The sequence below is a fragment of the Athene noctua genome, chromosome 2 (genome assembly GCF_965140245.1).
Source record: "Athene noctua chromosome 2, bAthNoc1.hap1.1, whole genome shotgun sequence".
Lineage (NCBI taxonomy): Eukaryota > Metazoa > Chordata > Aves > Strigiformes > Strigidae > Athene > Athene noctua.
Window position 1 is genome coordinate 40,638,139 of NC_134038.1, and position 25,416 is coordinate 40,663,554.

The 25,416-nt window shown below is 43.1% G+C and overlaps 1 protein-coding gene across 3 annotated transcripts in view; it reads right to left on the reverse strand.

Moving 5' to 3' along the window:
• Positions 1 to 25,416, reverse strand: part of CLVS1 (clavesin 1) — a 110,343-nt gene that overhangs the window by 4,687 nt on the left and 80,240 nt on the right. For all 3 annotated transcript variants that reach the window (XM_074898913.1, XM_074898911.1, XM_074898912.1), the window contains 2 exons: positions 14,179 to 14,289; positions 12,800 to 13,035 (listed from right to left, as the gene is read on the reverse strand). In XM_074898913.1, the coding sequence (XP_074755014.1) occupies positions 12,800 to 13,035; positions 14,179 to 14,289 (347 nt within the window). The remainder of the gene's footprint in view (positions 1 to 12,799; positions 13,036 to 14,178; positions 14,290 to 25,416) is intronic.

Genomic DNA, 25,416 nt, shown 5'->3' on the forward strand with positions numbered 1-25,416 from the left:
CTTTCAGATAGCTGTAGAGGGCGATGAGGTCTCCCCTCAGCCTCCTCTTCTCCAGACTAAACAACCCCTGTTGTTAAAGTTTTAATTAACTACCAATCAGTTCCCTCAGCCACTCTAGTCCTTGTAATTTACAACCATCTTTGAATTAAAAACACCAAAACACCCACTTGCACAACAGTTTAAGCTATTTTGATATGAAATAGTAAATGAGCAGTACAGAACTTTCCTTGTTTGGCAAGCTCTGTTTAAGCTTTGATCCTGTAAATGCTGTTCTGTTGATACCCTATGTCAGGTGGTTGTTTATGGCACCAGACAAAAGCATTTTTATTTTGCTCTCTTCCATATCAATGTTACAATTACCTGATGGGATGGAGTAAACACAAAGCCAGACTCTTCTCAGTGATACCCAGGGATAGGAGAAGAGTCAATAGGCACAAACTGAAATACAGGAACTTCCGTTGTAACATGAGAACAAATGTTTTTACTGGGGGAGTGAACAAACACTGGAACAAGTTGACCACAGAGGTTATTAAGTCTTCATGCCTAGAGATATTCAAAATCCAGCTGGACACATTCCTGGGCAACCTGCTCTAGCTGACCCTGCTCTGAGCTAGGGGTTGGGTAGAAGATCTTCAGCGGTCCCTTGCTCAACATTTTTGCGATTCTGTGCCCACAAAAATACCAGCTTCCCTTAACCATCCTAATCCACGTTTCTCTATCCTGTCAGGGCAATGATTTTCTTTCCAAGCTCATTATGCCTTTGAGATGTCAACTTTGACAGTGTGGATGACATTCAGCTGCTAAGTGTAGATACCTACTGCAATTTAAGGCACCTTAAGGTATCCAAGACAACCTTCTATGGCTGACTGTTTGACCCAGGATTTATAGAAGACTTACAGAGGACTCATGTCCTTCTGGAGTAACAGATGGAGCCCAAGAGGACATCACAGTGCCTAGGATCATACAAAATGCCTATACTTAGGCAGCAGAGCCTCAACTGTTTCTGAAGGATGAATGCAACTAGTTTGTAGTGTTCAAGACATGTCCAAGTCATTTTGACCTGGGCCAGATACGAACTAATCATCTAAGCAGGATATAGTAATTGCATTGGCCCTCTCCTCATATCACTACATTTTCATTTTGTGTTGTGATTCATCTCACCATCAGACATCTATCTCTCTGTGCTATAAATGGCAGAGAGAAATAGACCTTCTCAGGGTACAATTCATCTGATCTGTTCTAAATATATGGTCATATCATGTGATTCACGGGTTACCTACATTTAGGTCCCAGTTGTGATGAGTTCTCATCTGTTAATGCCAAGGGGAACGGGTTCCATGATTTACATGGCAATGTTTCCTTCATATCATAGCCACAACTACCTCACACTATATTACCTTCAACACTCACCTGAAATGTGGCACATGTCCTGGGTGTGCTGCATCTTTGGAGTATATTTGAATTCAAAGCCTTCTGGTTTTCTTCCTTTCTCAGCTAAAAAAATCTCAATAACCAGTCTGGAAGATGCTTGTGTATGGAGGATCTAGTTGAGTTAAATTTTAACACAGGTAGACAATTGTTTGTATCACACAGGTAGGGTTACTGTGTAAGGCCCTGAGCTGACAGACCATATGGCTGTGTTTCTTTAACATGATACATGCATGGGAGAGACTTACCACCTGTAAAAGTACAACATGATCACTGTGGGCTGAGAGCTGAAGTAATTAACAGACAAGTCAACGCCCATAGACTTTCCTAGCCTAGTTTACAAGGCTATGTAACCTTGCTTAGGAGTGCAAAATGAGAATGGAAAGAGAAATGATCTCTCAGTCTCACTTCTGAAGCCTAGGCACCATTTGAGTGTGCTCCATTTAAAGCATTAATCAAACTCCCCATGGTTGTTTTACTGTTCAGCAAGAATATTTGGAGGTCTGGAAAATCAACACTACCCAGCTGTTTCTCCAGCATGTCAGCCATATATTTCAAATGACAGAACTGCATAGGTATGTACATCAAAATCTAAGAGAGCAGATGGCTTTATGTGTGTGGTCATTTTAATGCAACTATCTCAAATTCAGTCAAAAACCATGTAAGAAGACTGGATGCAGGCCTTCTAGCTGCACTGATTTCAGAAGGCTTTTGTCAGAGTACAGCTGGAGTCAATCAGCTCACAGGAACTGATGTCTGTTGGGTATCAGTTTTGTTTCCCATAAAAAATAAAATACCAAAATCCTGCACTGAGCTAACAGTAACTGCCAGCGTATAATGATGTGCTTGCCTTAAAAGACATCTTCCAGTCCTCTGATCCCGCATTTTATGCTTTACATCACAGCAATGCTGATGTGCTGCAGCCCACAGGAGTGAGGACATATTACATATTTGCTGGGCTTCCTTTGGAGGGTTTTGTGAAGGAAGGAGGAGAGTGGCATGGTTTTTTCCCCAGATCACATCGTGTAACTCTATTCATCTACTCTCACCTCCCATCTGTTCATTTCCCTCTAATTCCCTTCCCATTTCACCAGCACCTCAGGGCTGTTCATCTCCCAATTATTCATTCTCTTTACAATACATAATAAACATTTTTTAAAAATTGTAACTGTGAATTTTTGTATTGACAAGGTCTGAGGGACATTTTTCTCTCTGACCTCCTCCCTCCCCATCACACTGCAGAGGAGAGTGCAGCACTCCAGTGTGCTCTCCTGTATGCCTTCATCAGGTGGGAAACCCAAGGATTTCCACCCCACCCCACCCTCAGTATTGCAGAAAAAATGTGCAAGTGTGAAGTAATTGTGGTAAAAGGAACTATTTTATTTTTGAAAGCACTTGAAAATGAAATGAATGGGCAAAGCATCTTGAAAGACATGTATGCTCCCACAGGTGGTGCAGGCAGATGCAGGCAAGCTCTGCTCAGTGGTGCACAGCTCCAGCACAGAAGCCATGAAGTGTGGCGCTCTGCCCAGGCTAATAAGCCCTTCTGAAATCTCTTGCTAATGCAACTCTGCAGATTCTGCACTTATGCTGGCTCACAGCTCTGCATTAAAACAGCGTGGTGGTGTGCCACAGAGACCTGCCCAAAGGGGCAGCTTTGATACACCAGCTGCAGCATTTCAAAGAGGTGAAGCAGCATCCCTGTCTAGGGGCAGAGCTGAGCTGGGTAAGTGATCCATCGACATGGTGAGTCAGGGGGAAAAGCGGCACAAAATCTCTGGCTTAACCTTAGTGCCAGTCCATGCTTAGCCTACAGGACAACGGTGACAAACTGCTGTGCTTCTCAAACAGGAGCTGGCTTTGTGGCCACTATGGCAGCAGTGACCATCTTCCTCTCTGATGGTTTCTACAGCCTAGGGAGAGGTCTCCAAGCAGTGCATTGGAACATCAAAGCCAAGTCACCATGGCCCAGATCTGTACTTAACCGCATGTGTGAAGTCTCAGTGAGTGCATCTACACTGCAGACGTACAGTGTAGATCACCACCTTAAAGGAGCAGCTGCTGCAGAGTGAACACCAACACAAGACGCCTCGTCCTCCCTGTGCCCACCAGCCCTCTCAATGCCCCTCCTTTCCCGACAGCTGGCCCCAGCTGCATCTCCCCACTGCAAACCCTGAGCACAGCTTACTGCAGGGTCTGCACCAAAGAGTGGTAGGGATGATACTGCACTGCACTTGGCTCTAACCGTGGCTCAGATGGCTGTGCACCCTGTCCTGACCCATCCCTTCACCCACACCTCGGGGGATGCAGCCCATACCCTTTGGCACTTGCTGTAAAAACAGTTCTCTGGTGGGCTACAACATAGCTGTCAGCTTACTGCAGACACTCTGAACTGGGAAAGCATACAGAGATGCTTAAGTATTTGGCATAGCACATGGTCTTATGCTTTAAGGCCACTGAGACCCAGAGGAGAGGAAGAGCCAGGCGCTATGCAGGGCAAATGGAGGAGACTCCTCTAGCAGAGGCTTTCCCTGAGCAATACAGACAGGAGTCAGTCTGTGCCACAACCTTGAAATTAGGGTGCACACCTTGGTCTTTTTTCATCAGTGTGGATGTGTCTGATGTCTCCTGCTGAGTCAGTGCTCTGAGCTTCAGTGTCAAGATCTTGCCTTGGAGACACCCCATGTTCAGGGCAGAGGAAAGGCTTGGGTGGGAGTTTGTCCTCTCCGTTTTTTTTCTCTGCTACAGACTGACTCCTCCAAATGCTTTTTTTCATATAGAAGGGATAGGAGTGCCTGCTTCAGACAGGAGTTCCTGGAAGACCCTTAATTCCCTGGGGTGCAATATGTCACCTAGTCATGGGACCAAATAAACACAACATTGCAGTAGCAGTCAACACCAGTTTACAGCAGTCAGCACAAGCTGCTAAAAAGTGTGCAGGATATGATATCCAAACAAAAGAAGTTCTGGCCAGGTAATGAAGAAAATTTTCTTCTCCCACTTTATGAATATTATACACACACACACACACACACACACACACACGTCATCACCATTCATGCTTTTCCTGCTTATCCCAATTTCCTTGCCCACCAAGCATTCTTTCTAACCCAACAGCTTCCAATCGCTTTGCTCGGATATTCTAGTCCTTTACACCTGCTTCATCTTTCAGTCTCCCTTTTTTGCTCCTATTTCACTGACCCCGGTTCCCAATATCTCAACCAGATTCGCCACTGAATCATAGCCTTTTCACTTCTGTGTGACAGTAACAGGGAAGATGGAGCCCTGAGAGCAAAGGGTGTCAGTCTTCCTACTCCCCTGTCCTACATCGGAAGTTTCCTGTCTTTAACAAGAACAGCACAGCAGCATGAAAGCAACCCTGCAGATGTACTATTTAGGCTGGAAAGTCAAGCACCACAGCAGCAGGGAAAGGCAAAATGTAGGTTGTGGGAGCAGCAATCACTCGGCTGAGTGTGTGGGGGCATTGTGACCCCGCAGTGTGCACCAGCCCCAGGGGCACGCACTGTTCTTTCTCGGAGGGCTCTTTCTTCCCTCGCTGCTCAGAGTAGACAGTGCCGAGCTAGTAAGTGGCTATTTATTTTGCTTTCTTCTAGTGGTTCAGCATGTGGCTCTGTGACACATTTGCTGCATATTATTCCAAGCCTGCTCTGAAGGTAGCCTTTGTTAATTCCCTCCTGAGCTTTTCTGTGGAGTACATCAACATGGTACTTGTGTGCCTCTTAAATGTTAATTCATTTATTGCCATAGCACGACTGTGAGGGGGGGAGTTTATTTCCATTTTGCATGAGGAGAGCTGAAGCACAGTGAGATTAGGGTCCAAGTATTTCTTTAAAGTGGGGTGCCCATTTCCCAGTGCCAAGGGTCTGATTTTGCAGAGTGCTCAGCATTACATGGCAGCTTGTGAGTTCAGAGCACATGTTCCATTGATTTCTGTTGCAGGTGAGCGCTGAGTATTTCTGGAAATTAGACCCTGGAGTCTATAGCTTGGCAGGCTGAAAATAAGCAACGTGCAATCTCACCATCTGTGTGAAGTTTGGTTTAAGTGACTTGCCAAGCCAACACAGGGGCTCAGGGAGAGAGGGGGCGTGGGATCTGCCTCTCCAGGGCTACACCCAACAGGCATAACCGAATGATAATTCCTGATCTCCATCAGCTCTCCCGCTAAGCATCATCATTTGCTTGCCCACAAAGCGTGCTTCCTAGTCCAGCTGCTTCTAGTCCTTTATGCCTGACCCATCTTTCAGTCCAGCCTGGGGCTCCCATCCCAGTGACCCCTGTTCCCAGATGCCAGCTGGATTCACCGCTGAATTCTTGTCTCTCCAGTTCTCCTGCCAACAACAGGGAAGAGGCAGCCCCCAAGAGCATGGAGTGCCAGTCTGCCAAATCCCAGCTCCATGTCTTGCTACAGCCTGGCCTAGTGCAGAGAAAGTTCTTGTGATCACAAGTAAAAGCTGTAATTACAAAAGCCCTCTGCACCCCGTGGCCTAGACCGGAGATGTGCATTGTGGGCGTTGAACCATCAGCCCAAGCTGACCAAGTTTATTTATTCTGGGAGGCTAAGCCAAAGCATGAGGCAATCGTTAGGGTCATTAAATGCTAAAATTAAATATGTTTCTACAAGGCATGTGTGACTTGTCTTTTCAAACGCTTGTAACTCAGCCAGATGTAGGTGGATTTTTCACAAGGCAGCAAAAGACATGAGCAGTGTAACACCATTTGTTTTATTAAGTGTCATGTCTCTGATCTAAACTACTAAACTTCTGGCAAATTTATAGCCAGCTGAAAACATAATTTACAATGCAATATTTTAGGCAGTCTGAACAGCATGGTTCTGCCATTCCCACCTCCAGCCTGTGTTCGTGCGCCCGTGCACTGGTCACTGATAGCTGAGTGCTGTAAATAGATGAAAACCATGCTGCCAATGCCCTCAGAGAGCAACTCATTTCCTGCCTTGGCCCAGGGGACCCCCAGCACCAAGCTGCTTGTCCCTCCTGTCCTTGGTTCAGCCATGGCTTTGCGACTTTGATCTCCTTGGTTTCTTTCACTCCTGGCTCCTGAGGATATCTTTCACTGTCTCCCCTGCAGCCTCCCTGGGACCTGCTAACATGCCAGATCCACCAGCTCCTTTCCATTTCTCCCTGATGTATTAGCAGAATTCCAGTCAAAAGCTATAATAATAATAATCTACACTGCTAGATAATGCATACATTACACATTATGCATGTCCCTGGGACACCTGCTTTACTATCAAGACATGTCTCTAATAATCTGCATATGGGAGAATCACTTCCACAGAAGCATTCAGAAACTCTCTGTTACTTGAAATAAGTCAAAATAAAACAATGACTATAAGTCTTTCACCATAGATCTCACACATTATAGAGCTACTTTAACCGAAAGCTTACAAAGAGTATTTCCCTTTTCCCTCAGCATGTGTGGAAATGCACCCCAGCTACAAGCAGAGCAACCCAGGTGCCATCCGTGAGCAGTGAGAAGTTTTCACACATTTTCATACCGATTTTTATTTGCTGGTATTTTACTGCTTCTGCAGTAAATTGGTGCTGACTGTGAACCGGCATAAAACATGACCCATAAAAGCAGAAACATATGGCAAAGGAACATTAAGGTCACGCCAAGGATAACAACTAGAAAGGTCTGCCTTGCTCAGCCCAGCTGGGCGTATGGAGGAACCAGTCTGAATAAATAAAAACCTTACATAAGTCACCCCCATGAATGACCCCTTTTGGATCTAAAACTGTTCCAGTTGGCATTAGTGTATACCAGTTTTGATACCATTCCTTCTGGGAGCAGGATCCCATTTCTGAGAACCAACAATTAGTTTCAGCATCAAATTCATTTGAAGATCGATCCTTATGAAACCACACACATCAGGAGGCAATAATGGCAAACCCTAATCTGTACTTGAAAATCCTTTCACTCTAATCTAGGACGTAAAAATCCACATGCTCTGACTCAACAACTAGGGCAATGCATTCCAACAGGGTTTTTTTCTGCATTTTGAAAATGCCTACTATGGGAGCTTTTGATGAACCACTAGGCAGGTCATTGCATCTTTAGTCATTCAGATTTCTACTTCACAGCAGGAAAAGTTAATGGTGTCTTGATGCATGAATTGTACATTTTCAAAATTAGCATGCTTGGCTCTACTTTTGAAGTTTTACTTTAAAAATTTTGCCCTAACTCTGAATTTCCTGAGATTCTAATGAGGTGGACTTAGTGACAGTAATGTTCTTCCAATCCATGTTAACCTAAGAATAATTTTAAACACCAAATTTGATTAAAGTTATCCTTAATTAGGCTTTGATTTTTTAGCACGTTGTTTGGCTAGAATAAATATGTAGCTGTTAGGTAAAATTTCTTTTCTCTGCAGGGCAATTTTAAATTGCACTAGGTTTTCAGACCTGTTTGCACTGGCAGCAGGTTAAAAGCGAGTGCTCTTTTGATTCCTGGAAGGGCAAAGAAGGAACAGTCAGCTCCCAGGCTGTGCTTGGTGACTGAATGGGGAACAAGCAAAGGCAGAGCACAGTCTTGGTCCCTTGGACTGAAGATCAAGTTCAGACATCAAGAAGTAACCTAGATGCAGCTGAAGAAAGGCAGATACTGTAAAGAAAAGCAAGTCACAGGGAGGCAATGTGCTATTGCAGGTTACCCAAGTGTAAGAGTAAGGTGACACCAAGAAAAAAAAAGGAAACTCTTCAAAGCCCTGAGCTCCTTCACATCTTCCCCACTCACTGAATCCGTCTCTCCGATTGGGGATGCTTGCTCAATGAGTTAGGTACTCAAATAGCTACAGGAATCCTTCTCCCAATGTAGCTGGCCAAAAGACTGTGCCCTGTTGGCCCAGAGATATGTGGAGAGCAGTCTGACTCTTTAACTGCTAAGCTTAACCATCCACCATAACTATTCATTACACTGCACACCCGGATAAAACCTCCAGCTGTTCTCAAAAACAACAGCTCATCACAAAAGCCAGCACGAGTGCCTCGGGCAAATGCTTCCCTTTTGTGTTAGCTCCCTGTTGACTGAAGCAACCCAAGGCCCCTTTCTGACCATCACGGCTCACAGAAGGTTTGGCCACAGATGAAAGGGAGGTGATCTTCTTCCCTGTGTTCCGAATTTTCACACCATTTACATTATTCTCAAATCCCATAGCTCGTATGTGACAGGCTCCCTGCTGGACGCAGACCATTCAGAAAACATAGCCCAAGACAGGGGAAGATTGTGTTGCCATTGCTGCTCCCAAAATTATCACATGGAGATGGCCAAACTTGTGGACTGAACTGATTGTGCTATTACTGTGTCCATGCTTTTGCATGTTTATTACTTTGCCCATTTCGAACCTCACTGAGCTGAATCTTAATGAACAGATATATTCTGAATGGATTTTATTATTGTTGGCCTTTTTTATTTATTTTTTTTTTCCCCCCTGGCCATTAAGACTCATTATATGGAGTCATCAGCTGTTTTGCTTTGTTTCCCATCTGCTCATACAGAACTTGAGTTTTGGGATTTTTCCCAAGGTGTGAGATAATACTGCAGATGGGAGTGCAATTTCCACTGTTTTCATTATGCCCCGGTGGGGCTCTGTGTGGTCACTGGTGGAAAAATGACAATTGCACTGGTTTTGATTAAAGATTTTCCACATTATAGAAACTTGTCAGATCTCAAGATTTTTGAGATCATGTTGCTAACTAGAGTCAGTGGCTTTTTTTTTCTAAAAGGATTTTCGATCCTTTCTCCATCTGCAACGCCTCCATTCTCTGAAGTAAACAAGGACTCTTTTTTGAGAACAAATCTTGTGCAATTTCAAGTCACAGGGAAAAATCACCCCTGCCTGTGATTGGGGAGATGATAACGTTCTGGTCCCATAGTTGTTGAGGGGAACAGAAATTGGAACCTAATGAGACTTTGAGGGGCAAGTCTAGTCTCCTGTGACCACCAGTAGCCACCTCATATCAGACTTGTTATTCATGTATCAGTTAGGTTGTCATATTGACAAGCTGTTTCAGTAACTCACTCCCCTGATGATGAACAAACCTACCTAAGTTGGCCTTTTACTCAAATACCTGTTTTCTCTCCCCAGCTTTTATCCCCTTTTGTATTTGTAGAGCATGATCATATCCATTTTGACCTTTGCTCTGCGAGGCTGAAAAAAACACTTCCATAGCTTCTTGCTTGAAAAATATGCTCTCCACACTCCTCACCCTCCTTGCAACTCTCAGGTGAACTTCTTTCAATTTATATTCATCTACCCTGGTGACGGGAGCCCAGGCACTGCTGTCAGTCCTGAAGCCAGTGTATGGGAACATAGATGCTCCAGTTTCACTCCCTTGCACTGCTGCTTGGTGCTGCATTTTATCCCGGTCTGTATTTTGAGGCATTTTAGTTTTCAGGTAATAACTTCAGCTTGGTTTCAGTCACATCTTGAAAATGTCCTCTTTCTTCCCCTCTGCATTTATTTTCTAACATAGATTAAGTTGCTACAAAAGTATTTTAGTCAGTTATTCTCTGATTCATTTTCCTGGCATTTTTCTTCCAGATCTGTAATTCCTATCTTGATTTCTCAGCATCTCTGTTACTGAAATTACTGGACACTATTTGGAGTAGGTTGTGCCCAGGGTGAGCCTCTCTCTAGGTGTTAGATGGCAGTACTACATTTCACAGGGACATTTCTGTTTTCACAGTGCAAGACTGCAAGCTATTCTAACAGCACTGAACTCTGATATTAAGAAAGTTTTAACACAGCACTGGCCCAATGGCAGTTCTAGTGGAGACATGCTTCCATGGCTTTACAGCAAGAGGCAGCAGAACCAAGACGGGCAACCTACAACTCTGAACCTTGTCACACAGCAGGACAGTTCTCCGCAGGGAGAACAACCAGCATCCACACAGCTTCTGGGGTAAATCCAGCTCTTGTAAGCACTGCCTTCCCCTGCAGCTAATTACTGGACAGTTAAACCTTCAGTGATATGTGGGAAGTCAGAGAGAAGACCCATAATTCTTCAGCAACGTTTTTCATCCTTAAATACAGAAACCCAAGGCTCAGTCTTCATATATTTACCCCTTTCAGAGGAACATAAGCATTAAAGAAAAGGTCAGTCACTTTTTTTTTTTTTTTGCTAAACTCAACATTGCTGCATAGAAACACTTACAAAATTACCATGTTTATTCAAGATTTTAAAGATTTTAACGCTGTGAGTGGAGGAGGAGAGATTTTTAATGAAACTGCAGAATTGCTTTCATAAGGGAAAAAATGATAGGGCAATTGTGAGAGAATTATATTGAAGATGAAGACTAATGCTAGAAAATCACCTATGCCTAGTTTCTCCCTGAAGTACACAGGAATTTCATCCATGGCCTGAGACTCTCATCGTATTCGCGTGTATGAACATAAAGAGGCAAGAAGGAGGGATATATAGAGACAGGTAATGCTGGTAGAAGTCTGTAGACCTTTTAATAGCCCTTAGGTATAAATCTGGTCTAATAAATTTAATAAAGCACACAATTATTCTTCCTAAGCATAGGCTTTTACCTCAAGTTAGGCCAAACCATAATTTCAGGGGAAGAAGAATCAAAGCAAAGACTCAAAGGAGAAAATCTGTTGAAGCAGTGAACTTTTCACCTCTAACAGCTAGTAATGGCCACGGGGTACAAGATCAGATGGTTCACTTAACCGCTAAGGTAACGAAATTAGGCTAAAAGTTAGATCTAGTCTGCCCGGAGGCAACATGACAAATTAGATTCATCCACTCACCATATTTGTATTAATGCACTTTTGTATTAGTGAACAGATTATAAAAGAAGGCTTTGCCTTGAGGCAGGGTTTTCTGGCACTGAACTCATTTTCAAGATGAGGTTCTCCCCTGAGGGCATGATAAGACCCTCCCTTCTTTGCAACCAAGGATCTAATCCTCAGCAAAGATTTACCTGTGAACAGCTCTTAACACTTCAGAGCTTTAAAAACTGCAGATTTCTTTCTACATAAATTGTATATTCTTTATATGTTTTAATAATGGAATATTTACTTAACATTTTTCTAAAATCATTCAGTGTGTTCCACTGCTAATATTTAAACTAAAGAAAAAAAAAAAGTTCTTTTAAAATCAGATTTCTGCAACAGGGTCTGTAAATTCATCCAGGCTTCCAGTCTTAGCTGGCAGTCAGTAGTGAGAACTGTTGGCTATGAAGATGGCCACTCCTCTTCATGCGTTGGATGCAACCGTGCAAAGAGTCATAGACCTGCGGTCTAGTGGCCCTGTGAGTCGTGGGACTCACAGCACTTAATGTCACCTGTACGTGTGAGCGTTTCCCACACAAGGCTTTACTTTACAGCTGCAGCAACCTGGCATCCCTCTGACCTGGGAGGAAGCTGTGAATCAAGAATGCATTTCTTTTTTCTTTGAAGATGAAAGACTTTTAAAATTAGTTGCATGACATTATGGCTTGTCTGTGTTGTCAGCTTTGATTTTGCTGTGGCAAAATGATGGCCGCTCCCTGTCACACATAGTGGTGCCGTGTCTGTGAGCACCACACTCATCAAGTGGCAGCAGTGAGTGAAAGCAACACTGCAATCTGCATGGAAAGCAGTTTTGTGGAATGGGGCAGAGAGGGCAAGGCGAGTGCAGATGTTACGCTCCTGCATGGCAGCCAACCCCGCCATGGCTCACCGCAGCTGGTGTTGGCTCTGCCGTACCACCCACAAACCTGTGCCAGGTGCCCGACCCTCTTCCACCCATCCCCACAACCAGTGCAAATTACTGAGGGTGATACTCTTGAGAGGTGTAATTTTAAGCATTCAGAGCTGAATGCACAACCGCTAGGTCTAAAATCAAGGATCTTAAAAGAGCAGCTCTGCTGCCTTAGCAGGGCTGGATGTAGAAAGCGGAACCAGAAGCAGCAGGAGGAGACTAACCCATTTTCCCTTTAGATGGCAGTGGTGTTCATCGTACAAAAGCTGCATTTCCAAGGAGGTAAAACTCTCATTGATAACTGGGGTCAGCAGCAGCAAAGCAGCAGCAAGTAATAGAGACCAGCACTGAAGTGGTGCTGTTGGCCACACTACGCCTTACTTTCTGTAATGCTCTGTGCAGGGGCTCATTAATTTCCCCTTGTTTTCGTGCACAGTAATCAGACAAGTAATTACGGTTCCACAGAGAGGCTTCGTCTCTCCTACCACACTGTGAACACACAGTCCAGGGCGAAGTGCTTCTTACTGTCAACGTGTGCCAAATTACAGCCTCTCTCCAAGCCAGATGAGCCCTTCCTGCTAGATTTATGCGAAGCCTGCTCATAGAGCCAAATAACAGATGATTTCAAAGACAGCACTAACCTTTTCATGGGTTTGGGCGAGGCCTCCCGCTCCAAGTTGGAGGATGCGTGCTTCACGTGCATGGCATTGTAGGAGGTGTGGGTGTACTCGTTTTCATCGCTGTAGTCAGGACCGAGTAATGTTCGAGCCCACGTCCCCATGTCGTATGGAGGAAGAGTCCCCCCAAATTCAGAGGGCAGGCATTCAGGGTGTATTAGCTGGTGAAGGCTGTTCAGGTTGTTACCGTGAAGAAAGATCTTTAACAAACGAAAAGAAAGTTCAAAGTCATCATCAATTCCTTACTTCATTAAGTCCAATAATAACAGCACTAATGAGGTGTGGATCATCATTAGTTGATGCTGCAGTTTCAGTTGGGAATTTCTGAAGCGCTCAGGGCTGGCTCAGGAGGGCCGGAGCGGGGGATTAGCTTTGGGGTGTGCAGCTGAAGAATTAGTCTGGCACTATGAACACTTCTGAAAACCCCGATTCTCTTGCTTTTGTCACATGACATTCACTTTCTTAAGTAGTTAAGTAGTAAGATCAGGGAAAGTGGAAGTTAGGAATAATGACTGATTATTGCTACTGTAAGAGGATAGAGGCTTGTACAAAGAGCAGTTAGAAGAAAAGGGATATAGTGCAGCTTACTGAAAGATATAGAGAGTAAGTCCTCAACATTTGAGAGGGCAACCCAGGCCTGCACCCCAGGACTGATGTTTCCCAGGGGTGTACCAGGTTGTGTCGCCACTTTGTGCTGCTTCAGCAACATTTGTCTCTCTAATACCTCTTTGCTTTGAGACTGGTACTGCCCTTGCCCTGCCCGGTCAGACACATGCCAGGGCAGGCTCTGGGGCCTCCTGAGGAATGATCCAGTGGTTATTTGGTAGACTGCAGAGGACAAATGGCTAAGCTGCCTGCAGAACCACAGTTCACATGGGTTTCAGTGAGGAAGATCTGCCTCTTCTGCAGTGTGAGCAAACAGCCTCCAGGCATGGGCATTTTTTGTGGAAACAAGTGAGCTACCACCAAGTGAGAACAGTCAACTTCCTGAAGGAATGAAAGAGGAAATTTGACTCCCACAAAAAAAGTTAAGCTGAAGTTTCCTTCACTGCAGGTGACCTCAGCCAGGCCTGATCATCCCTCCACATTGCCAATTCTCTCTATCCCCGAGCATGTCCCATTAAAATGTATCTACACTTTGTTAATGATAACAGCTTTCTGGTCCCTGGCTGAGTTATTGATTCAATCCAGACCGTTGCAAACTCTAACTTTTAATAACAGCTGCAATTCTCTGAGGCCATATGAAAAATGCAGAGAGAAAAAGAAGGAAGAAAAGAAACCAGGCAGCTATTCAGCTACTCCAGCTCCGAAGCTTCCTATCCCCCTTGTCCCCATCTAATTACCCTTTTCCTTGTCTTGTCTTTGAGGAACGGTTTGATTAGCGTGTATAGGGCATGGATGTACCAGGGCTGGTTGACAAAATGGACTCCTCCAAAGCGGGCAGGAAAGCTGTCCTGCAGAAAGAAAGAAAAGGAAGGCAGTTAATAGATGCAGTGCTTTAGTCTGGCAGTCAATAGGATGAAAGTCAGAAGTCTGCCTCTTTCCATCTGCAAACGAGCACTGGGCTTGCTGGGAGGGGGCAGGAGGGAGATGGAAAAAGAAAGATGCCTGGAAACGTTTGCATCAGTTTCCTCTGTTAGCAGACGCAGTCCCTTCTTCCCTCCACGCACTAATGCATCAATTGCAGATGATTTAAAGTAGGATCTCCAGCCACGTTGCCTGAACATTTTTTAACTCCATCAGGGTATCTGGCTTGGCAAGGATGGGACGTGAGAGGGGGTTGATGAGCACCGCTCCCTTGAGGGGCAGCTTTCTAATTTCTCATTGTGCAGCGTAAGGCAAGCCGCCGGTTCCCACGCACATTGCTGCACACAGCTCACCTTTTCACCCTTCGGCCTCCCTGCCTCCCCCCTGCTAAAATCATCATTACAATGGCTGACCTTTCGGGGTGAGCAAGCAGCATATTATGGGGAGGAGGATGGGTGGGAAATGCTGATAAGTGAAGGTGTAGGGAGAGAGCACCATGACGGCACCATGGAAACTGCCGGAGCCCAGCGCTCACTGCCAGGCTGTGCACAAACACCCTCCACATTAACATGCAGGTAGCGTCCCGCCAGGGAGGTGTTTGTAATAGCGTCCTACTCCGCTCAGCCAGCGTGGCATACTTAATAAAAGAGGAGGTTGCTGGCATGCCTTAAAGGTTATTGTATATTGTGGTGGGTATTTTGCACCTATACTGTCATCTAACAAATGTCAGTCAGTCAGGGAAGAGCCTAGGATTTTTTCGCGTTGCATAAATGGTGGGATGACCGCTGCTCCTGCGAGCAAATAGCCCTCCAGTGAGAGGAGAGATGCCTGTTTCTCCCCTGTGAAGGGAGATTCTGATGAAGCCGTCCTCATCCTGCATTTGCCCCTATTCCCTACAGCTCAGCATGTAAAGACAGAGCATAATCAGGTCTCTTCCTTCAGGGCTTTGGCTTTGGGACTCAGGCAGGTTCATTCCCCCCACAATTAGCACAGAGTGTCCTGGGGCTTTCTCTCACCTTCCTCCAGAGCATCAGAGGTTGAGCACAGCTGGTGGGGGGGGATATGGGGTGGATTTGCAAGATGATATGGAAAATCCCTTTATACACCTGCTTGCTATAGCTTCTGAGCTGCTCCAAGGTCAATTTTTTTCCCCAGATTTAGCACTATGTAGGCATCCCACCACCTCCTACCACCCAGGGCAGATTGGCAGGACTCTATGTTCTTTAGCATTGGCCATGGATTGCTCTGGCAGTCATCCTAAACCCTACTCGGGAAACGTTTGTGAGTGGCCACCGGTATTAAGTGATAACTTTTTCTTTTGCTGTACAGTAGTATAAGCTGCTTACATCTCCGACATGTCAGATAACCTGAAATCATTACAAATCTCAATATTGGATCCTCTGTGCAAGACTAGTGGGTAGTCAGGCCAGCGCACAGGAAGCCAAGCAGTTTAACATAACAGGTGATCCAGTTTTACATACCAATAAACTATGAGCTGAGATTTTAAAGAATAGCATATGCTCTGTTGAAGTGTTCATTCATGATAAAGATGGCTGTATTTCCATTGCTGCTGGAATATTCATTAGAGTTCAGGGGTTCAGATCTGTGATATAAATTACTGCAGTGCTGCAGGTTGCAGTGACTTCAACTGGGCTGTGCTGGGAAAACAGTTGTAGAGAGTCTAAGCCCACCTAGAAAAATACTTTGACCAACAGAATTGTAAAGTGAAGCTCAAAGTTATTTTCTACACTGTGGTAACCTAAAATTGAGTTTTACAGCAGACCAGAGCCAAAAATGCCCATCTCACTCATACAAAATTTGCATATTCAGTTGCTTTCTTCCCACGTGGGAAGGAAAATTTGAAGATTTGAAACTGCGCAGAACATTCTAAAAAATATATTAAGAATATTAGAATGTTCTAATTTTTTAATTTTTTTTTTTTCCCCACTAATTCTATATTTGTCAAGCTGGCTGCCATCCCACAAACTGTATTTCTAAGGGAAAAGTTCTGGACTCCTTTGCTCTTTGGGCCTGAGTTGACACAGCTGTCCCAGGTTGTACCATAGCAGCATAGGTCAGCGTAGAAGATACAGTCTGAGTCTGAAGCAAAAGACAATAAAGAAATGAGAGATGGGAAACAGGGGAATAACTGTAAGACACTGAGGTTTATACTGACCAAAAAAGAAAAAATGTTTTGCCTTCTCACTGGAATGCACAGATGATATTAATCACAATCTTCAGTGAGAAATGTCAGTCAGACTTCATTTCCAAGGGAAATGAAGATATTTTAGAATATGTTGACCAGCCTTAATAATACCACATTACCCAGAAAGGTCTGAATGATGAGAATTATAGGAACCAGCCAGAGGTTTAAACTGGCAGACTGCATCTGGAAAATGTCAGCTAAGAAGAAGGATGTACTTTCCTATATAGAAAATGAATTTTATGTCCACCCAACATAGATTGTTGAGTCCAAAGACTAGATTCTGTCTGATACATCAGTAGATTACATGTTACAGGAAAGCCCCTCATATACTAGCTTTATATAAAGGCAATTTCTTTCTTTTCATTCTGAAGGTACCCTCAAAAATGCACAGGGATCCTTGAAAAGGCAACATCATGGCCAGGGAAAAAGACCACCAAAGAACACATTTTTGTGGGTAACTTCCTGCTAATTTTTGTTCCTTGCCTTATTAAGCACAATAAGCTCAATTTGACCTTCATCCCTCAGTCCACCTGCATTTGTAAGGCTGTCAATTAGAACAAGGACAAAGACAATTTTTTTTTTTTTTTTTTTTTTAAACCAAAGAAATTTGATATGGGAATCATCCAGACACTGTTTGGAACTGCAACGTACCAATTTTGCACAAGTCCCTAATTAGAGCAGAGCTGTCTTGGAAAGAAAAGCTCCCGTCTGGAGGTCTGCCTTGTGCAGTTCCAGGAAGATGTATGAGACATTTCCCACACCCCACTTAGTGTCTCTGCTGCTTTCCCTGGGGCAAGGTGAAAGTAGCAGAAATTGATTTTCTGCTGGAGAGCTTTTGCTTTTAGGAATTCTCTTTTGATTTCTCATGTCTTGTGATTCCTTGGGAAGGTGTATTTTATAATGAGGTACATTTTTTGGAGCCTACTGTGAAAAGGACCCTGGGATCATGGAGCCTTTTCTTAAACGGATTCCTTGTTAAAAATACCCAATCCTGAGGATATATTTACATTTTATTCTAGTGCCATAAATAAAATATAGCATGCAGGGATTGGTCTAATTATTGTGTGCACCACTGTCATTGTATCTGAAACCAGACTGGACATTTTACTATGTTGCTCAGAGATGAAATTGCAACATGAATAAATACATTCAGTGCAGTGCTAACCTAGCTAACTTGCTACTCAGCAACAGCAGGGAAGAAACAGTGAAAGGACTCCAGATACCTGATAGGGCAGCTATTATAGCTCACTCCAAAGTCAGACCAGGTCTTCTCCATTGGGACCTGAAGTGAACTAAAACAAGTAATATATCTAACCATACTGCAGTGGCACCGTCTTGAAACTGTAGGCAAACCTAGAGAGAGAAAATTATCCAAACACAGGGTTTTAGTTGTTCCTGTTGGTTGAACAATGTGGGACTGGACTTTTGCCTGATTTGTCTTTGAGTTTATGTATTTGCTTCTTTACTGTTTTAAGTTATTCCCCTTGGCATTGTCCTCAAAGAAGAGAAGGAAATGAACACCTGAGTGCCACAGTGGAGCTGGCACAGACACCCCAAAATCCATACAGGCCTCAATACCTCTTTCATTTCAGATTGCAGAAGTGTCTCCAAGCTTGCAGATCAGAGGAAAATGTTATGGAGATCATTGTTTTCCTTTTCCACTCAGACCTCCTGTGAAGGGGAATTTCTGAACTGAAATGAGCCCGGGACTTAAAACCCTCAGTACATAATGTTCCACTAAATAGTTCAGGAGTGATTGCTACAAGGTGAATGAGAGACAAACTTTCATTATTTCTGCCTGCTCTTGCCTTCATGACATCTATTTCTTTTGGCATGAGTATGCATCAGAAACCTTTTACTGTGTTGTTGTTTGGAACTGCCTGAAAGCTAAAATCAAGATGATCTACCAGCAGCTCACACACCAAAGTGTGGCAGAAAAGCAAAACAATCTTTGGAATACCAAAATTAGGAATAAATCCAACCTGGTGCTCAGAGTCAATCTTTGCAAAATGCATTAATTGTCTTCATAGACCAATGACCTGAGCTTAAAAAAAAAAAAAATTATAACATACTTCTCGGTTATGGGACATCTGAATTTTGTGACACAAATATTTTAAAAATGCTTTAATAACTTCTACCCCTTGCAGTCAGAAAAACAAACAAACATCTTGCCATCTAAACGCACTTTAATCTCAACCATACTTGCCAGTTTGATGCAAACAAAAATATAATCCCCTTTGAAAGAAAATAATTTCCCTTAGATTCAGGAAGATTTCAATCAATCATAAACAAAACTGTTTAAACTGGAAGGTAATTTAAACTGAGGTTAAAAACAGCATCTTTGTGCCTGTGCACTTACATAATCAATCCCCGTGGTGGATTAAAGCTCCAGCTTCCACAGACCGTACTAATAGTTCAGCAAGGTTTTATTAATAGTTCAGTGATAGTTTCTCCATGGAGAGTTTCTGTGAGTATGGATTTTAATAGATTGGCACGATAAGAGAAGGAGGCTTTCTGGTCTCCATCTCTAGATCCAAATTCAGGCTCTGAAAGAGTAGCAGTGGTTAAAAGTTGTCTTACAAGTTTGTCAGGTATTAGATAGGTTCTGTCTATCAAAATCACGTTCCTAAGTGTGTTTGAATGAACACCATGGAACACCCTTGGTGTGGATGGAGCAGGCTGTCTTATAGTAGGTACTAGGAGAGAAGATAAAGTGTTCCCCCCATTGCTACAGCTTCAGCTTCTAATTTTAATGCAGCCTAAGAGATGAGTGCTTAGTTAAGGAAATCCCATGGGCAGGAGGTGGTGGGAAGCAGTGGCAGGGCTGGGGGCTGCAGGGACCCTGGGACTGGGCTGCTCCCACACTTCTCTGAGCAGTCCCTGGGGCTGTGGGAGCTAGGGATGCTCCCACTCACCTGCTGTGGAGCCTGCTCTGAGCCCGGGCACATTTCAAACCTCCGTCTGGACAAGTTGCTCATCTTTGTGTTATCTCTTTTTGCTCCCCTGTGTTTTTGAAGAGACTGGAATGCAAAATTAATGTTGCCAGTGGCAATAATTGCAAACTCGTTTGCTTCTACCTTGGCATGCCCTCAGAGTACACGGGGCTTGGAAATAGCTGCAGAGTAGGGGAAAGCCATTAAAAAAAGACATTAGTGCTAGCAGTATGGCAGTGCTGACCTGCTCCAATACAACTGTAAAAAGAATTCTTGCAGTCATGAAAAACTCATGGATTTTGGGTAAGCTGTTATTATAACTGCTCACACCAAAACACTCTCTTTTCTTTGAAGCATACAGTAGAAAAGGACTGGAGAAAAATCACAATATGAGTGCTTGGTTTATTTTTACACTGCATACCCACATATGTAGATGAGTATGCTCTGAAGTACTGCTGTCAGGAAAATGAAACTGAAAAATGAACATTGGGATGCATTCTCCTAGACATTTTTCATTATGTTTGTTATCTCTCCCGCTACACTCGATAACTTTTAAAATTCAGTCATTTGCAGTGGGTTTCTCCCAGTCATTATTGCACATTAGTGAGGTCCTACAGAGCATCTGTTCATGGGTGTTGGCAGATGGCACCAATAAATCAGGTTATAGAACACAGATTTGCTCAGTAAACTTTGATTTGTCCTGATAGAATCATGCTGTCATATCATCTGGTCTAACAAAATAACTTGTAACCTTGGGGCAAAAGGGGGATTTCTTCACTACCTTTTTACAAGAAACCCTTTGCTGAACCAGCTCAGAATAATTTAGGAACAGAAAATTTTCCAGAAACAGTGACTCTGTGGGATTGACACCATATCCCAGTGCTGCTTTATTGCTTGGCATGTGCCCCTGTTGATTTAAAAGTGTTTCTCACACTTAATGTGAAGACTGAGGCTCCCTTCAGAAAAAAAGATGGATAAATTGTATTGATAGAGGAACAGCAGGTTTTTTCAGGGGCTTGATTGAAGAGTTAACACAGAGAAGAGAGGAATTTGAACGGTGAGTAAAAAATAATAATATTAAGAGCACTGACACACTGATTTGGAAGTAGCCCACACATGTGTGTGACCAGAGTGACACAGTTTGCTCTAGGTTAGGTGAGACCAGATCAGGGAGTGTCTGGTGGAGCGGGAAGAGTGAAAGTCACATGCTAAACTAAGGAGGGATAGACTCGGTCACAGGAACAGGCAGCAGCATGGTAAGGGACATAAATTAACTGGAGTCTATTTTTCAGAGTTAGTTTAGGAACCTGCTATGCTCTTTGCAGCCAGCTCTAGCAAACTGGGCTAAATTGTCTCCAGTGTCCTCGTTTTTGGTGTAAACTGTAGCTCAGAAACGTGTTTATATCCAGCTCTCTTAAGTGAGGGTGACTGCAAGCTGAGTTGCTTCTATTCCTGTATCTCAGTGAACATGAATGTCTGAAATTAGTTGTGGGGGAAAGGAAAAAACAGCAGGAAGATCATCAAACCTGAAAGTTGTTCAGGGCTTAATTAGAAACCTCAAAATGTGCTGGGCACAGTGCAAGTCTGGCCCGAAGGCTTCCTGGATGAACACGGGTCTGTTGGCTGACATGTATGACCACAGGTCAGCTGTGATGTTTCGCTCTCCCTGAGATACCAAGCCCTCAGCTGGCTGCAGCCTACAAGCTTTAGCTGTTCACTCAAAGTCATCGTCATCAGAAAGTCTCTGGGCAAACATCGGGTTTCTGAGAGAAGTGACCTCCCTCCAATCCTTTCACTGACACCAGGACTTAAAGAAATGCTGTTCGTCTCCGCTTGAGCCATTGGTGGGCCATGTGGGTGTGAGTGGCTCCCAGTTTTGCATGTCTGATAAAGAGGTGTATTTTTCCTGTAGCCAGATTTTAATGCAGGACCTTTTGAAGCAAACGGGCCACATGCAGAATAAGCATATCTAGCATTAAGACATCTTTAAGGACAGACGCCCCTAATTTCCTTGCACCTGGAAAAGAATCCACCCAGGAGCACTGGGGTTAAAAAGTTTGTCATGGAAAACCTGACCCAAAACATGTTCTATTTTAAATATACAGTTTTTGGAAAAGAATAACTTAAAGATTTTTTTTGAAAGTAATTTTTAAAAGTTAAGCTCTAAACAAAATCACTTAGTGCTATTAACCACTGTAGCCAAAATCTGCGATTTTCCTTAGATGAACTAGTTTAAAACTCTCTCTTCCTAGCTATTTCCATTTCCATAGACAGGCCTTGCACCCATCCTGAAGGGCAATAGATCTGTGGTTGAAAGCACGGGGAGTGAGTTAGGGTAGAGAAGAAGATGACATGAGGCAAGTCCACTAAGATTTAAAAGACTGTTGAAAGGAGAGTCAAGTGCATGCAAAAAGCCAGTCCTGAAAAAGGACAGAGTATAGCACCTTATTTCTTGTGCAACACTGGGATTTTAAACAAAAAGCCCTGTACAAAGACTGCCTCTTTAGATATGCATTATTATGCTGAGAATCTACATCATGTAAGTAAAACATTTATTCTATATCTTCTTCATATCACCGCTTGCTCTATCTACGTATCTGCTCTCTGCCAAAATAGCCCTGTATCTGAGCAAAGGGGCAATGAAGGCCAAACTGCCATGGTGAGGCCAAATGCCCACAGCATTAGTTAAAGTCTAAGAAAAGCAATTAGAAAAGGTCTTGTGGCACTTGCCTTTCTTCTCAGGAGACTTACTGACTTTGCAGAAAAGCTTTCCATCTTGCCTATGAAAGTGCTAAGGTGTTACACAGAAACCAGACGGTCATATTACACTTGTGTTGTGATTGAAAGCTGATGATGGAGAAAAGGAGATTTCGTTATTTATAGTGCTAAGCAACCTATTTGGCGCTGAACAGAAGTCTGCTGTAGCTTGGCTCAAACAAAACCTGGAATCATCTGAAAGCTTTTGCATGTGCATTCATGTATAGAGTGGCATGTAAAGGAGATTATAAACTCTTATTGTTATGTGATTAGCATGGGTCAGAAAAAAAATGATCAAGCAATTTTTTTATTGGCATTTGTTGACTGACTGAAAAACAATTTGACAGGGATGATTCCCTTTCCAGTCATTTTCTCTGCATCTAACAAGAAGTTAAGAAAATCCTTTGTGATGACTTCTCCATACAGCTCCTTGAAGGTATGATAGTCTTCTAGCACCCATTTTCTCAAGACTATCTGCCAAACAGAAGCTAGATTCCCATCTTATTCACTGAGAGTTTCAGGTTTTACCCTAATTTGTTTGAGATTGGAACCTAATTTTAAAATAGATTTGCTTTCACTTAGCTCTCACACAACCCCTTTTTACCATCACTGGTGAATGTAGTCTGATGAGTGTCCCTGTGGTGAAGACATTTTTTCAATTCTTTTTTCTCTTTCAACAGGAGTGTGTCTGTGGGTCTATGTGTGTGAGGGTGGGTGAGAAAACCCCGTGACCTCCTTTGTTTTAAAGGGAATCAAAATGCTAAATGCCTGTGCAATGGTGGAAACCCAGCTCTGGGGGGATTCAATATGAGACGGTTCACACTGCATAAACACCTGACAGCAACAGCACCCTTGCTTCACGTACAACCTCTTATTCTTGGAAACAATAGAAACCTGGGGGGAAAAATCTTTTATTATTTGCGTGATTCAGTCTCTGCCCTTGTTCCAATCTCTTAGTGAGATTGCTTAGCATTCTTATCCCTCCATGCTGAAGGGAAACTTTTTTCATGTATTTGTGTTTCACAAAGTCCCACATAGTTACAAGGGCTGATTTGACAGGAGCAGAACAATGTGTCAGGTCTGCAATAATATATAATCTCTTTGTGTCTGCCCTTTTGTGTTCTCTTGTAGTTTTGTGTTTGGTTTTGCTGTTTGGGTTTGGTTTTTTTTTTTTAATAATTGAGCAGTGCCTTAGTAATGAGAAGCCTGATCATAATTGAATGTCCTTGAAATAAGTTTTGAGGGAAAAAAAAAAAAGAGTAATACTAAAGATACATGTGGAAAAATGTAAAGTTACATGTAAAGATACGTTGTGGAAAACATATTTTGAGGAAAGCTGGTTTTACAGTGGCAGATGGCATTTTAGGTTTCATGACATTTGTACATCCTGCATTTAAGAAACAAGTTATTAAGACCATTTTTCAGTTAAGAGCCTTATACTATACAGTACAGAGAACATGCTAATATTTTTCCCCTGTGGTCATAGAAGTCGGCATTGATAATAGTACAACCAGTAGCTAAGACTGTGTGATGCTACATTTGCAGTTTGTAACTTTGCCAGAGTTTTACATTTTGGGCCCAGAAATTTCAACAGGGAGCTAAATGTATTTCTATGGGGACAGTTTGGGGGGCTGGAGGGTGGGGGTGAGGAAGTGATTTGAGTATTTCTCAATGAGCTTAGAGGGAAAAAAATATTGTTTTCTACATTTTAAATATACTTTCAAATGCATATTATTTATGCATGTCAAATCATGTACAAATATATTATTACTGGAGGGTGGGGATTTAAAGCTCAAGGCCTTTGGGGCATGGACCCAGCCTTTCACATGAAGTTTTCCTACTGTACATCCTTTTACTGGCACAGTGAGAATTTGCAGCTCTGTGTGAGCATATGCCAGAACTCATTCAGTGGAGTTTGGAGGTTGAGACGTTTCATGAACTGGACTAGTCATAGTGATACCCTCTTGCCTTAAAAACTATGATCAGTCAAAATCCTTAAGAGTTCACTCACTATGTTCTTCCAACAGAGTGGCTGCAGCTCAGGTCTGTGGGTGGGGGGCAGAGCTCTCTCTCTCTGCAGTGGTTGCTCCTAGAGGTACCATAAAACACGGGTGGAGTCAGTGCCCCCTGAAGCTGTACTTTGATACTGGGATTTCTTTTTTCCTAAGTGTATGACTTTGTCATTTTAATGTTCTTTTTTGCCGTGTTCATCACCACCGAAAGCAATGCTAGCTGACAGCTAGTGCTGCTCATCACATAATCACTCAGAATCCAGGGCTTTTATCAGTCTGGCAGCGTCAAATGCAGCATAAACTTTGTACTCTTTTCTACACAAAATACATGCTTATACTCTGTAACAGCTCTCTCATTTTCACAACACAACTTCCCTTTCAGTTCACGCTTCTTATTCCTCACTACCTTACTTTGGTGAAACCTTAAATCTGACTTTGAAACAACTTTAAAACATAGCAGCAGGAAAATCTCCTGTTCGTGTAGGTGCAAGCAAAGCAGGGCACTAATCAGTGCGACTTTCCAGCCTTTTCATTATCATCAGCCAAGCATGGATATCAAACTGGGGGGGTAATTCCAGGACACTGCTTCAGTCCTGTGACCTCTTCTATATTATCACCTGCTCCCACTACAGTCTCTGAACAAGAGAATTCTGAGGATTACCAGTTAAGTTTACTGCCCAAGTAGTTCTTGCACTGCCTATCCCAAAAGGTTGTTCTTAATTGTATTTTCAGGCAGCACAGCATCATTCTGCAAGCTAATGATTCCTCCATTCTCCTGTTCCACTCAAGAATTTGTTCTGACTTTTTTTTTTTTAATGTCAAGAGCAGGAAAAAAAAAAAAAAAAAAAGAAAAAAGAAGAAAAACTTAACAGAATTTGCTAAAACTACAGCTAGCAGGAAGTCATGACCTAATGTCTCACGTACCTTAGATTAAAAAGCCATACAATTTTTTCTCTTCCTCTTTCTTCTCATATTGGATTAAAGTCACACATTAAGTACTGCTACATGAAGTCTTAAATGAATCAGTCTTTTTCCACCCAGAGACTTGGACTACGCTGTGTCATGTCCCTGGCGGCCATTAAATTTGCTAGGTAGATACAGGGCAGTCAGTCTATACCTTCTTCTTTGAAAGCTTCTCATTGAGAA